The sequence below is a fragment of the Pyxicephalus adspersus genome, chromosome 7 (assembly GCF_032062135.1).
Source record: "Pyxicephalus adspersus chromosome 7, UCB_Pads_2.0, whole genome shotgun sequence".
Taxonomy (NCBI): Eukaryota; Metazoa; Chordata; class Amphibia; order Anura; family Pyxicephalidae; genus Pyxicephalus; species Pyxicephalus adspersus.
Window position 1 is genome coordinate 60,070,040 of NC_092864.1, and position 16,636 is coordinate 60,086,675.

At 36.4% G+C, this 16,636-nt stretch overlaps 1 protein-coding gene across 1 annotated transcript in view; it reads right to left on the reverse strand.

Annotated features, from left to right (window-relative positions):
• Positions 1-16,636, reverse strand: part of PIKFYVE (phosphoinositide kinase, FYVE-type zinc finger containing) — a gene marked incomplete in the record, with an annotated part of 92,057 nt that overhangs the window by 24,614 nt on the left and 50,807 nt on the right. The window contains 6 exon segments of the mRNA XM_072418652.1: positions 4,080-4,244; positions 6,365-6,465; positions 7,474-7,557; positions 9,889-9,984; positions 10,705-10,825; positions 12,181-12,324. Coding sequence (XP_072274753.1) covers positions 4,080-4,244; positions 6,365-6,465; positions 7,474-7,557; positions 9,889-9,984; positions 10,705-10,825; positions 12,181-12,324 — 711 coding nt within the window.

The following is a 16,636-nucleotide window of genomic DNA, read 5'->3' on the forward strand; positions in this document are numbered from 1 at the left end:
AAAAAATAAGCCCCCAAGCCTTCCCATTGATCAAAGAGGTCAATGACCACAATAAAAGATCCATGCGTGGTCCCTTCAAGAAGAGTGTGAACACACATAAAACATTTTAGATTTACAGATTTTTAGATGTGGTTTTAGTTAAAGTGGAACTAAACCAGCAAAACAAACATTTGCTGGTGGGGACAGTTTTTTGTGCAAGTGTGTATAATCCTTGTTTTCAATTTCATTTTAAAAAGCAAACAAACGTGCATTTAAATAACAAATACATCTGTGACTGAATAGCTATATAAATGTAAATGCATGTGGTAAAATGGCAAAAAGCAATTGACAAGAATAGACTGCATTTGAACTGCTTAGGCTGCAGTTGAATAGGCCATTCTGCTATAGGAAACTGCACAATGCAAGGCAAGAAAAACACCCTGAATTGGCATAAGCTCTGCTTATTGAAAGAGAATAGGATTTTGATGACTTGTACTTGAGGAGCATTCCTCATACAAGTCCAACAATGTCTATGGATAGTTACCCTCTCTTGTCTTGCTAGCATTTTTTTATACGTATACTGACTGTGGCACATGCACAGTACATCAAAATGTCCCATCAGGTGTACAATACCAAGAATTAGGCTGGGTGCCAAGCCAATGTAACTACAGTCAGTACTACATCATCATCATCAGTTGTCCAACTGTCAAAGCAAGACGCCACCAGACTTAAGAGAAAACAGCAGGATATAAGTGTAAAGCTTCATACCTTTCATAGCTAGAAAGAGCAAAGTCACAGGTATGTGTGCCATAATGGCACACGCTTCTGATATTAAAATTTTAAGATAGGTTCCACTTGTTTAAATGAAAAGGAGCTGTTTGAAAGCAAATATGCAGATGGGTCTTCACCTAGGTTTACATCTGTCAGGTTGGGGAAGATATACCTAAAAGATTTCCAAAAATCTCCTCCCACTAGGATATGTACAGGGTAAGGAGGCACACTCAGCTCCCAATAATATGGCGCGTGCGTGTGTGTGTGTGAAACGTCACGTCTAGTTGAGATGGATTGTAGGAAACATTTTTATATTGACGTGTGCAGGCTGCTTAGAGTGCCACAATGCAGAATTCAGCAGATGTAGTGGGTAAGTTGACAATCACCAGACAGGACTCCCTTGGGAAACAGTTTGACAAACTGGTAAATGGGAAAGATGGGTGGACACTGAATAGGAACCGGAGGGGGAAGATAAGATATCCATTGTCATGGATGTTTTATGGGTTGAGAACAGAGTGGATCCAAATATGGGGTGGTTTTTGGATTTTAACAGGAGTCCTGCTAATAGCATTGGAAAACAATCTTGGTCAAGATGTATCTACTGTTTGGTTAAAACATGATTACACCATTTCAAACTCTTGCAAAGTGGACTGCCAATATACCTAAGTGTTTTTCTGAAGAAATATCACGTGGCATGAATTTGGACCTTTTTCAGGGGGGTTATGTCCCGTAATATTATGTGTTGAAAAGTAATTTTAAGTATAGTAAACAAGAAGTTGAGGACACGAAAAATTGCTCAATATACTACTGTTGGGATGTCTGCAAAAAGAACATAGGTTCATTCAAAATTGTCCTAATTTGGGGCAAAATAACTTTAACAACGTATTTTGAAAGAAACCAATTTACTGGGAATGTATACATCATCAGAATGTTACATGCGTATTTTACATTTGTCTTTACCAATGTCTTTTCTCAAGGTCATAGTGATATCGAGGGATATTTATAACCTGGGAAAATGCTTAAGCATCCCTTTCATACAAAATAAGATAGTAGGTAGCAAAATAAAATAAATTGAAAACAAGAGATACATTTAAGAGGAACATTTACAAATTGTAGTACCGTAGATTTTACTTCTCTTTGGTATTAAGATACATAAATAATACAACAAAACATTAATAATTCATTATTGTGCTTCTATCCAAAACCATCCAAATAATTATTTAAAATATTAATGTTTATTTAGATAAAGCCTCACCAGCCCATTCCTGGACTTGTGATAAGGAACAATCAGATGTGCTCAAGTACCACTCATCCTAATCATTGCTCTCAGAAAGGCTGAATAACATGGTAGAGTGCAACAGAACAAAAGAGGCAGCTAGATGTGTGTAAAATCCCTAAGGTACTGTTTCCAATGTAAGAGATCTGGGTGCTGTATATAAAAGTCCTCACCTTTTATACATAAGTCATGGTGCACTATTATTGGGGAGCGCAACAGATGTCAGTATACAGATCTAAGTTAGCTAACCAAGAACACCTAGTAAACCAAATGCAGATGCTGGGTCGGAAGAATGCCTTTTAACAACATTTGAGTATTTGAAGCTTCTATATTTGAAAAAAAAAAAGCTGAATGTCAAAAACCTGATTGAGGACAACAAAAAAGTTGCCACTTAAATGCAATTAATTCTTGTAAATTGCTGGCTCCCCACCAGGATTTTGCTGCATCAGTAACAGAGAGCACATGTATTGAAACCCTGTAGCTAACAAAAGATAGATATCAAAGCATCCCACTTTTTGCAAGCTATGCAGCAATTGGCTCCGGGTGTTCCTTGTTCTATATTTGCTTATGCTGAATTAACGAGATGGAAATCACATAGCTTTAGGATAACTGAAATTTGATTAAAACTTAGCCCTGGGTGTCCAGTTTGACCCAAATTAAACATCTTTATTGACATTAAATGAACAATCCAGAAACCTCCATACAGGGTATTATGATAAAAAAAATGCCTAACAGTGAAAATAACATTTGGAAGCATATTAAAATAAAACATTTTCTTAATTACATCTTCTAGAAACATGGAGGATAGTAATGTATGTCCATATAGTAATTTTCTAAGTAAGGGAATAATTGTTATACAATACCTAAACATATATCCTTTTAATGCTCTAACTAGGCCAAAAAAAAAAAATCAAATCATCCTGAAAGGTTGAGAAAGCTTACATTAATAGGGAGACATTTATTCAGGTATTTGAGGTACTCCTGACATTCTCTTTTACTATGTTATGTGGCCTACACTGTGGAGTTCAAACAAGCCAAAAGGAAAACCATTTATCCACACTCATTCATTTTTTAGTCATAATCATTTGTTACCCCTTAACATTTAAATCAGTGTTTGTTATTTTGTGTTCTCACTTAACTTTGATCCACAAACCTATGTGGCAAAATTCCTTTAGGACAAAAGACCAAAAGTCTAGGAAATCAAAGGTCATCTTGGCGGCTAACTCCTTTCAGAACAGATTGAGTGACCTTGCCATATTATCACAAGACTATGACACTTGACTATGGCACTACAGAGCTGAGTTTTCTGTTGTATAGGTAGACACCCCATTTCCAGGGAGTGTGGGGTTCGTTTTAGAAGCGCTTTCTTTTTTAGTGCCATTAACACTGCTTACCATGAAACATACAGGGGTGAATTTCCTGAATGGAAACACAGACCGCAATAAAACCTTCCAAACTATTCAAAAAAGTGATTTATGTAAATCTTATTTGCCATAATTTTAATAATGAAGATTTGTGCTGCCATATTGTTACATTTTACTTGCTAAAGGCCTGCTTTGTAATACAGGACTCTAGAAGATAATCACAGTAACATTATAGTATGTAGCATCCTTTAGGATTATAAAAGATTGTTAGTCTGTTATTTCTATCTCAACATCAGCTATAATAGAGTAGTGCCGCAATTACATGAAAATTCTGCTGTTCACCATGACAAAACTAAACCTGATGATGCTAGCAAAAGACTTGATTTTGGTGAGTGGGCTAAAGAAATCAGCTAAGATCAATGACAGCAGACCACACTGGAAAGCAAATTATATATGACAGAAATTGGGTGAGAAATTTGAATCTAATGGCATGACACATAACTAGAGAAGACATGTCAGTCATTGTCTTAACAAAAAAGTTCTTTAGAATATTGTTATAGTACCCTTTAATTCATATCATGCAAATGTTTTTAGGGTAAATGGTAATGACTTAAAAACATTTCTTTAAAGGAAAATAGCCTAAACTTTTCATGGTTTTTGAATGGTATAACAGTGTATAGATAACACACCTTGAGGTTCAGATCCTTGACTTTCTGTGCCTTCCCTGCCCATCTGTCCAACTTGGTAGTAGGCACTATCAGCACCCCGCAAGGTTTCTTTTCTTTGTGCAGACAGGTCTGGGCTTTTCCCACCTGTGCCACGAAAGAATGACAAGACCCCTGAAGGCTTTTTACCTGAAACCAAAAAAAATGCAAAAAAAAATTATTTTTCAATGTAATAAAATGAAAGGGAATCTAAACACTAATTTTGATGATCATATATTAGTTATCATCAGAATGTTTACTTGTTAATAATTTTTTAAAAAATCTAAACATTTTAAACAGGAAAAAATGCTTCAGTCATTACTAGGAAAGGGGAAGTCACATTCTTGCATTTTGCAACTCTACAACTCCAGGATCACCCAGAATTTTGTGTCACGGTTCTTGCCACTAAGGCGGCATTAGCACGGTTGTGTTAGAATATAGTCTTAAGGTGCAAAGAGTGCAGACCCTCACCTTAAATATTTTCAGTGGGGGATTTAGTGTTGAAGGGAGAAATTGGCGATGGTTGGAGCTCAAAATTGGTCTTAAAAGTGTTAGAAGCCATCGACAATATCCAAATCCAGATAAACCAGATAACAATCTTACCTGTGTTGCTTGTGCACACCACTGGTAGAGACTTTCCAGGAAGTGAATCGACAAGTTAAAAAACATTGTTTAGCAGCTAATTTACCTCACCTAAGCGGATGCTAGTGGTGTCTATGTCCTACTCCTTGCATAAGTTAATGAACGGCTGTTCAAGAGAACACATGACAACCTCAGGGTATCCACAGATCAGTAATTTCCAACAATTCTTTTCTTGTATAAAGCAGGTATTAGTGTAAAGTTCATTAGACTGGTTATGCACAGTTGAAACTAGGGGCTAGATTTTAGACTAGATTCTAATAGAGAAGAATCAATGTCAGTATACCAAAGATATTCTACAAGCCCAACATTTTTTTGAATGGCATCACTTTAGTTTAATAAATAAATAAATATAAAAAACTATACTGCACTATGGGGACTACCACCGACTACGGAATCCCAAAAGGCTTGCTGGCCAACTATGCAACTATGCCAACTATGTTTCTACATCTCTGACCAGTAAACAAGACTATTAAAATAGTATTTTATTACTCTCCATTGAAGTCAACCCAGCTACAAAATATATCTTTAACCTTTCGATTATACTGTACCTACAGGATGGCATCTGACCCTTGAAATGATCTGACCCATGAAAATGATAATGATTCTTGATAAGAAGGAAGTGCTAGACTTCATCACCACATTATACCCATGCAAAACAAGAACAAACATTCACTTCACAGGATTAATGGCTACAATGAAGACAATCATGCAAGTAATAGAGGGATGACAGTGTGCAAATTGTTCAAATTGTGGTCTCTGAAGACTTGAACCAGATTCAGATACTAAAGAGTCACAGGAGAATGGACAAATATGCCAGCAGTCTCTGAAACAGAACAGAAAGGGTAGTAACCTGGCCATGGCTCAACTGCAAAAAGATTTGTCCCAAAAAGAAACGTATACACTTTCCAAGACACACATTGTCATTGTTTCCAATGCTAGACTATCTAGTATTCAGCATCATATGAATCACAGACTCTAAGATGTCTCCCAGGATATGGACTTAAACAGCCATTCCGTAAAAATCAGCATGGCTCAGAGTGTACTGATCTCACACCAAAGCATCTACAGCCACTACTTCCAAAAGTCAGTTCCTGGAATGAATAAAACAGACAAGGCAGGCTTTGGTCAAGGCAAGGTGTGGCCTACCTCTGCTGCCACAAGACTTCCTGGTTCCTCCCTGATTGATATATGCCACTGCCTTCTGGTTGTCTAGTTTAATCAGATTGCTTTTCTCATAGCTCCACTGGTTGTATCCTGTTGATGTATAGATCTTCCAAACTACAGAAGTAAGATCTTTCCTGACATGGACTTTTCCGGAATGAAACCTTTTCTGGTTTTGCACTGGATCCCTGAGTCATCACACCAGGGACAACTTGGTTATTAACCTCTGTGATAGACAAATTTGACAAAACTTGTTTCAAGAGAACAGAATGCTACATTGTAGGGGTATGGAGTGAAACCGCAAACTGAACAACCTCTAAAGAGGTTACATCAGTACTAGGGCTCTAATACAAAAGTGGAAGATTAACAACTCTTGGACTAGAATGCTGGAATCAGAGACCAAAGTCTGAAGTTTCTCAAAAATTAAAGAATCGAATTAAATGAACTAATCTAGGATTAGAACGTACTGGCATTCGGAGGTTCTGCATCAGCTGTTCGAGTTGCCTGTGTCAGGTTTGGTTCTGGTGCTTTGGCAGGGCTGCTGGTTTTTGGTCTGCTTTCAATCAAACTGAAAATAAAAAACAAAATTTTTAGTATTCAATGCATGGCTGGTTACTTTTTTTACAATATGTTTGTTTGATCAGACCATTCATTTCATTTATGTTTTACATGCTTAATTTATAAATGTTGCAAGTCAAAATCTAAAAAAAACAAGAAAATTTCAATGGACAGCAAAGTGTGTATGTTCTTGTCATGACCGGGATGATTTTATAAATAATTCAGACCTATGATAGCCATTCAGCCCATTTTGATCCCTTCAATTCTGTTTCCCTACTAGACAGAAATGTATAAAGTACTTTGTGAATCTATTCACGTCCATTTCATTTTTTGACATTTAAGGTGTTCCAACCTGACAATAAGATCTATTCAATTGGAATTTAAGTAGCTTCATTTACTTAAATATAGTAGCTGGTTGCAGTTTTTTTGGAGGGGTGGGGGGGAAGGGGAGGGGGGGGGGGTAGCTACAAAATATTTTGTATAATTATTTTTCAGTTCTGCCTAAACCAAAAAGCCAAAAGAAAATATACATATTTGTAAAAGAGGCATGAAATCACTCAAAAAAAATTATACAATTGCTCTTCTATACGGACACACTAAGAGGGCAAAATAAGGAGTAATTAGAACATACAGTAGTTAAAGCACATATTCACTACAGGTATTAATTTTGAATTTGTTTTTCTTTGAATAGATGTGTATTAAGATTTCTGAATGCATGTTTTTTTTTCAGCAACTAACCTTTTACAGTGAAGTTTAAATTTTAAAATGAACAGAACAATTCAGCTCTACTAATGACAAGTAATAATTGCTTCCACTGGGAATAAGAAATGTACTTTTTCTGCCAGCTCAGCAAAGTTCTGCAGATGTTAGGCTCATCACACATTCTATCATAAATACTGCATGGAGGCATTCAGAATAAAACAAACAGTTGAGTCTAGGCACAGATACAATCCTTCTTGGTTATAAAAAAGGTATATAAAACCACGGAAATAAAAAAACATTAAAATGATGAACATACTTGGTAGGAAGAGAAGATTCTTCCACACAGCTCTTCACAGATACTTTGGACAAATCATCCAGTGCATTCCTATATTCTTTGCAGCTTAAAAAAAACAGGATAAGAAATATTTACATTTTTCTGAAGCAGGCTGCTTTAGATATAAAATATCTAAATGAATATTTAACTTGACTGAAATTGTTTAATAAACCTCAATATCATTCTGAATAGACTTAATGGACCCTGCTGTATACATTATGTGTAGTCACAATAATTATTTAGCTCTATTAATGTAAATTATAGTAAGCAGGCATACATAATAAAACAAACATAATTTATTCATACAATCTTTTTAATCTATGAATATTTCATAACCCTAAAAAGGATAGCAGAGATAACATCCTGAGATCTCATACCGGCATTTGCAGCTGCATTAAATGGTTATTAAAGTCAGCCTTTCAGTGGTGCTCTGACACCTTTTGTGTAATGCAGTGCACTCTTAATAAATAAAAATCATCTGGTTTTTAGGTTTTAAACTGAGGAAAATACAGCCTGAGATGAATAACAAAATAATTACATAATATACTTTGTCATTATTTAACAACGACTAAGTAAAAATACAAAAGCAGTGTGTATACCCTTACCCCTTGCTTAGGAAATAAATAAAAAAATGAATTGCAGAAGGTACACAAAATGTCACTTTTGCAATTAAACATACCTGCCTGAATGCAGTTTTCTTATTTACACTCACCTTTCCTAGCTCCATTGCAGGCACCACCACATTTATCTGCTCCTCTTCTAGATGTTGGCATCTTCAGCCATCTTGATTGGCAAGACCAGGTTGATGTTCATTCAGTCTCAGCAGCTCGGATACTGCTGGGTATATCCCTGCATTCTGCACTGAGCTACACTTGAATACTTGGGGGAAAAAAAATGGCAACAGGCAGGTAGGCATGTTTTATTGCAGGAGGGACATTGCCTGTCCATTCTGCTATAAAATCCCGCCTGTTTACAATTCTGGAATGAGGAACTATAGTTCAGCTTTAAGAGTGTAAGTGGCAGGTGCTGTTAATCAAACACTCAATTCACTGATTATCAGCAAGTATGGCCACTTTTATAAAAGCAGAAGCTCAGGCAGTTTGCTGCTCTGCAGAATTTAGGTGTGTGCTAACACAATAGCAAGGAGGAAAATAAACAGCAATGATCCTAGAGAATCAATTGTTGTTGAAATTGTTTTACAGCAAGAATGTTTAGTCAGAGGAGAATAACATTCTTCTATTATTAATTTGAGAATAACATTATTCTCAAATTTACCCCGGTGTCAGATTGCACAATGTTTAGAGAAAATTGACAAAACATTCTTAGAGCTTTATCTCAGACAGAGAGGTGGCCGTACAATTAAATAAAATTTGAACAAGTATGGCTTGCTTGGAAGGGTTGCCAGGAGAAAGCCTCTTCTCAACCAATGAGTCTGATTTATTAATGCTCTCAAAGGCTGGAGAGGATGCACTTTTATCAGTGGAGCTGGGTTATCCAGTAAACCTGGAATAGACCCGGTTCAGGATTGTAAACAATTGCTAACAAATAGCAAAAGACTTTTAAAACATCCATTCCAGGTTTGCTGGATCACCCAGCTTCACTGATGAAAGTGTATCCTCTCCAGCCTTGGAGAGCTTTTATAAATCAGGCCCAACGTTCTTTGGACAGACCAGATCAAAGTGGAAAAAATGAACAGAATATAGACTGAAGCATGAATAGACAATGCAAATTCATACGGACAAACCATATTGATATAAGTATTTATTTACCTGCATTGCTGGTTGTTCCTATTGTATACATATAAACTGATGAGGGCCTATTTATAAAAAGAGTCAAAGTTCACAGCTAAGCCCAGTGCTGTGGTGAGACCTTAGGTTAGCTGTGCATGAACACATGCCCACAAATCTCAAGGAACTGAAGCAATGTTGTAAAGACGAGTAGGTCATGTGATTGACAGGTAAAGTTATACAGAAAATGATTACTGCTAAAGGTGGTTCAAGATGTTCCTTAGTTTTTCAAACATAGCTTCTCCATTTTATCTTTACTTTTTTCATATATAGATTGACACAATGCAATTTGTTTTGCGTTGTTTTACACCTAAGGTTAAATTGAAATCTTTTTGAAACTTTAGAATGAAAAGTTTCTTTTTCACTTAAATATATATATATATATAATATTTGAAGGTATACCATTAAGGAATCCTGCAACCAGGAGAACAGATTAAAATTAAAACAAAATGCTTGGACTGTATTTAAATGGACTACATATCATGCTTTCATTTATGTAGTGACACAATGGCAGGAGAATATTAATCAAGCTGTAACTACATTGCTATACACAGTGATGATCATTTAAGTTCATTTTTAATAGCTAAGTAGATCAATAACTGTGGCATACCTTAGAGCAAAGGCTATGATAGAACTTGGCTCCTTCTCACACACGGCTATAGGAACTCTCTCATGCTCGTACATTAAATAGTGTTTATCTGGATCGCTGCAGAAAAGCAAGAAAGGACAGAATAAAAGATCGTTTATCAGCTCATTAATCTTTTAAAGAGGCAAGAACCCTGTAAACTAATATGGCTACAGGCACTTTTAGGGCATAAACACAAAAAATTGAAGTCTCATTCTACTGAATTCTTTGTATATTTGCCACAAAGTTACAGGACAATAAAATTATCTAATATGTTACAACCAAATATAGTTACAAACTCCATCCTTAAAGAGACAGTCCATTAACAACTCAAAACAAAATACCATTGTGACTATGTAAGAAGCAATTTGATATAATCAAATTAAACCTATTTAACTATTTAGATCTTTTTTTTTTATAAATATATATAGCTATGTTACAGCTAACAAGGACAGAAGGGCGCATAAAATATCTTTGCCAGTAGGAACTGCTTCTATGGCAGAATAGACCTTGACAATAATCCTTGTCCATACTTTTGGTAATATCTGTTGCTTTGGAAACGTGACAGTTCCTGGAACCACTGTGAAATTCTTGTATTAGTTTAAAATGCTGTATGTCTGCAATAGCAGTAGCTTACTTATACCTTAGCTTAATTTATTTCACAATATGACAATTCCAGCTGGATGTGTACAGCTGCTCCTATTGTAGATTCCGCAATCTATAGTGATTTTCAGGTGCACCTGCTTTAATACCAATTTCCTTTGACTTCTTTTATTTGCTCACAGGCATGTGAATACTTACAAAGGAAGTGGGATAGGATTGTAATTGTTTCCAGGAAGCAGATTTGCAAAAATTGCTTTCATTGTGGATTTCTCTTTCACTTGACTGTCTGTTGAACCCAATAAATGCCCATCAAACACATCTAAAACAACAAAAAAACACATAAGTTTTGTTAACACCCCATTAATAAAAAAAAGTCTTATATGCGGTCAGTGTCACATACATTTTTCTTCCATATTACAGTTAAATGACAGATGCTCAGACATTTTAGATGTATTTAAAAAAACATAGACATTCTCTATGGATAGCATGCAAGTATTCAACAAGTCGACACCAGTACAGCATGACATGAATTGTTGTGCATACCATTCAAAGCTTCTGTGAATAAAGTTTTTTTATTTAAACATATTGAAAAAGATTATCTAAAAAAGCTGCAATCCTTCAATATATAAAAATAAATGATGTATTCACACTTATAGACCTTGACAGAAAAAATATTTACATCACTTATAGTAATGAAATTTCTCCTCAATGTACATTACATCAGTTGCTGACAAATCTGTGCTGCAAGGCGTCTTTAGGCATTGCAGTAGATATTGGGATTGATTCTTTTTTAGCACTTACAACAAAGACAAGGATTTATTCCAAACTAGGGATTCAAGATGTGCATTTTCTAGATCAATACATATTTTTGAGAATGTATATGAAAATACTTGAGGCCTATGAAAACAATATTTATTAGATTTAAATGACATTCCTGTACTATTAACGCATACTGCATTAAATCCCAACATACTGTGCCTATGGAAGGTACTACAAAGTACCTGCATGTTTTTTTATAGGTGGTAGCAGTGTCTTGGGTGCATCCTGGAAACCCATGGACAGATATGCTGAGCATGCAGGCTCCTAAGTCTTATGTAAAATGTAAACCAGTACTGGTCAACTCACTTAAAATTAGGGGCTCCAGTTTCAGCACCTGCCATCACCAAAGGGCTGCACATATACATTTAGTAAGAGCGGATCTGTATATATTTTGAGACTGTGGACATGCTAAAGGAATTGTCAGAGACTGGGAACATAATTAGGAAACATCCAAAGACAGCTAAAACATGTGGAAACAAATTGAATCATCTGTGCAGAGGGGGGTTATTCAGTGGCTAGAGGAGGGGCTCACAACTAAAGTATCCAGAGGCAGACCCATTTTTACTACTTGGTACCTCACAGACGATCAGCTATTGTAACTTCTCACACACTTCTAGACCACTGGTTAAGTTAACTCAAGTTTGCATATTTTGAGCTCATTTTGAACCCTAGTTACCCATCACAGCCAATTAATATTTGCTATGCTGATATCAGCCAAGTAAAAGGTAACTCTAGAATGCTTGCTATGGAAAAAGAATTAAAGAAAAATACCTTGTCATTACAAAACACAATTTATGTTCTTAATGTTGAAACCTTTATCTAGCACTGACAGAAAGCATAGGAAAGTAGAAATACCTTCACAGCTGCTAGTAGTGTCCATTTCTGCTACATTTGAAGAATTTGTAAACAACTGATCAGTCAAAATCTCAGGGGGGCTTGGAATCTGCAGGTGATTAGAACCAGTTGAACTCTGGGACAAAGTGGTCATGAAACGATCTTCTGAAACAAAATAAAACATTTTCAGGCATAAATAATGCAAAATAATTTACATTATAATGACATATCTTAACATTTATATTTTCTATTATTTTCAAAGTAAAAAAGAAATGTGTATACACTGCAGTTACATAATTTAGGAACAACCTTTCCACTGAAGTCCCAGCAGAGACAGAAGGGTCTGGTTAGGCAACAAATAGAACCAATGGGTTTTAGAAAGCCAAGCTTTGCTCACCAAGTGTCATGAAAGCAGTCAAATTTTATTTAAATGTCTTATGCAAAAAGTACAAAATGATAAAAAAAAAGGTTAATAAACACTTACATTTTTAAATTAATTTTAAACTAAACTAGCCCAAAACCGGTATAAAGTTCCTTTAAGTCGTATTGTATCACAAATCTAAACACATGTACAATCAAGGATATAGAGCTTTTCATTTATGAAGGAAAATTATTAAGCATAACAAAGAAATTTGGAATCCTTGCAGGAGTTGTTTAATTCTTTAGGAATGGAGGGCACAGACATATGGGGATAAGTGATGTAAAGTAAGAGGTCACCTGCAAACAGAGAGAGTTTATATTGCATTTATGTATTGTCAGATGTCAGAAATCCGGATTATTGCAAATCACAACTAAGTTTTTATAACAATGGCATACAAGATGGATGAGAGGAAGCATCCTCATCTAGTGCCAATAAGAACCAGGGAGAGAGTCTGATAAAATCTTAGGGGGCCAAACTCGTGCTGTCGGGGTAGGATAATTTTTTTCATTGACTACAAGTAGAGTAACCATCAATGAAAGAGGGCTCTTGACTCAATGCCCATAGTTGTAAGGTGGTCCTTTTGCCACTAATCTACAGGGGGGACCCTGCTCCACTGACCCCAAACATTTCACTGACCATTTCCCCTGGGTTTTAAAGTATGAGGGCATTTACTAGAGGAACAATATAAATTTAGTTAGTTGTATTGGCCATTATTATTATTATTATTATTTTATATTGGTTATAATGTAAGGTTTTAATTTGTACAGTCTGCATTCCAGTGTTTTTTTTTTAATTCTAAATATATATTTTATTCATTTTTCTTCATTTTTATATTACAACTTGCTGTTCATTCAATGGTCCTATGAGCTGTAGATATAGTATTTAGGTCATGTGATAAATTCATGTGAACAATTCTTGTGAAGTCATGTGAACCAGTTGAGAAAAACTACTACATATAGTAACTCCTGCCTTACTGTTCATACCTTATGTTGCTACACTTATCAGGTTGCTATTATTACTCTATTCAATAACATGCAATTCTTTCTAAAGTGGGCATATAAAGTAATGACATGCAATAAGAGAAGTAGCATTTTTAGTAGTGATGACAACCACCAAACCAAAGTTTGTTACGGGGTCTATCTTATATTACACACACACACACTTCAAAATATTAAAAAGTATATTTATAATTTTGCCTTAGGCTCATACATTTTTACAATATTACAACATTTATGTTCATTAATAAGAAATGTATATATGTGATCTGTGGCACATGAGAAAACGATTGTTTGATCTAGTTTCTTGCACTGTAACTGAAGTTCAGATACAGGTAGTGAATATAATTGACCCATTGACTGAAGTTTTCAGTGTGTTTGATTGTATTATAGCATCTCTAAACATTGTTCTTTGTATTTGAGGTAAATATAGCATCAAAACAATGAAACTAGACATCTCACTCTGATATCTGACTTGAACAGCAGGCTCTATTTTAGAGATTATAAAAAAAAATTCACTGATTTACAGTGTTCAGCACACAGTGTAATTTTAACAGGATAAGCAGATTCTAGCTTCCCCAGCTGCTGGGACTGAATTAACACGTAGGTGTTACGCCATCCTAGCTGGGCCAATCAAAATGCCCAAATATTGAACCAAGGACACTTTAATGGGCAGCACAGTCGCTCAGAGGTAGCACTCTTGTCTTTGCAGCGCTAGGTCCCAGGTTCGAATATCGGCCAGGACACTATCTGTTTTCAGGTTCTCCCCGTGACTGCGTGGGTTTCCTCCGGGTACTCTGGTTTCCTCCCACATCCCAAAAACATGCAGTTAGACACACACACACTTAGATGACCACTAGTTCGTACGACACTGTCTGATTATGAAAATATTACATACATTTAGAACACTATTAATAATAATAAACAGTATTTATATAGACATAATGGTGTAACATATTGTTGAATATGAACAAAAGACCTATTGACTCCCATGTGTTCACCTCTCCTGGCTGAAGACACAAGAACTAAAACAAACAGCTGTGCATGAAAATGAAGTTTCTGCTGAGCTGTACATGCAATAATGTGTGCCCATTCCAGAATGGGACATTTGTGTACCAGGCAAGATTGTTAGAGAAAAGTACAATTTGCAGATGGCTGGGGAGAGGCAGCAAAAGGCATTTTTGGGGGTACAGATGAAAGCTATATTGCAGCACAGAGTGCATAACATAGAAATAGTATACATAGAAATTAGTAAACAGAGGATATGGATCAAATCTGAATAAATAAATATTAATGCAGGTTTCTTAGGAGGGATGAGCTGTGGAGTTAAGCTGCTAGAAGTTATGTGCTGTGACCACAAATGAGTGGGTGGTAAAGCCAGAGTCAGATCAAAGTGCCAAGTTACAGAAAGCTGCAGGAAAAGAAAGATGTAGCAAAGCAGAAGGGGTGCATTTTGAGTGAGTAATAAGTGACGGGGTAAAAGGAAAGGAACATAATGACAGAAGGTTATTATTTTAAACAGAGAAGGAAGTGGATACAGGCTGACAGAAGGGTGGTGGGGTAGGTAGGTAACAGAATAGGTGAGCAGGGTGATTAAAAGGAAAATGCTTTGCAGAGATGTGGTAAGGGGGTAAGAGCAGGAAGCAATGCTCTGAGTTAATAAGATATTGACTATTTACCTATTAACACTCATCACTTACTTGGGTGCAAACTGACAGACTTGAGCTGAGTACACCCCTTTAATCATATTGTTGCCCAACATGATCATGGTAGTGATAAACTGCTGTACAGAAAGGCTACTTGGCTCTTGGCAAAGCAACCTGTTCTGATCTCTGTTTGAGGTAATAGGAGTGAATGTACCCCGCTGCAGGGATGTCAAAGTTTACAGTGGCATTGCTGTATCAGCAGTTAGTGATCATGGATCACTAAACACTGTTTAGTACACACACTGGCTTTTCCCCCCTAGACAACTGTGTGTATGAAGAATATGGAATATTGGAGCAGAGAAACCCATGCCCCCACTCCCCTAAGAACCCTCCTGGTCATGCCTGTACTGAACTTTGAAAGCTCAATCAGGGAGATGGCAGAAGTTTTGCTGAACTGCCTGTAAACTATATGTTCTAGAGGGGTAGATCAGGTAGGTAAAAAATAAATGGTAACCAAAGACATAGACATAGAGTTATATGTTTGCGTTTCCAATAAGACATGACAATCCATGGTTCTCCTCAGCGGGTTTTACCAGGCACAGTGCCCAGCTGCTGTGCCCCCCCCCCACCTCACCTCTCATCCACAGATTTAATCCTCTAAATGGACAACAGTAAGGCTGTCGTCCATTCAGAGTATTCGAGCTGCTGATATATCTCCTAAACCGTTGGTCGTAATGAATTTTCAGGGTTTACAGGGGTCCCTTATAGCTACTAGTAACCATTCAGCCCCTCCCCAGGGCCCCTTACATAGCAAGAAGTATTGGGGTGGGGCCCCTAAATTTATACCTACTTGTCACAAAATTTTAACTTTCATACTATGCTAACCTGTCTGCTGCTCTTCTATAAACCCCAATTTTCGTAGGTGCAGGTAGGCAACACCTTTGGCTAACTCCTCTTAAAATTTCATTAATATGGCATCATCAAAACAAAAAAAAATGCCCATCAAAATGCACTGCCATGTTATGCATTACTGCCCACTTTAAACACCTGAACCCCAATTTCTCTGGAATGGGGAGGTGTAAAAACTGAAAATGTGTGGGGAACATCTGTGGCTAACAACCCTCTAAAATGTCATCACTGACATTTTGTATAACTCTGCCTACTAAAATGGGGTTCAGGTATTAAAAGGTACAGTCATGTGTAACAGGGAAGTGCGTTTTGAGGAGTAGATTTTTTTATGTTGTAATGATGCTGTGGTGATGAAAGTTTGGGTGATGTTGGCCACATGTGTAGCACATTAGCATTTATATTTCTGTTTAACTATACCTCTCCTTTCCAGAGAAGTTGTGGTTCAATGAAGAAAAGAAGACAGGACAAGGTAGGTGTAAAGTTTGGGGTCACACCAAAATGCTTCT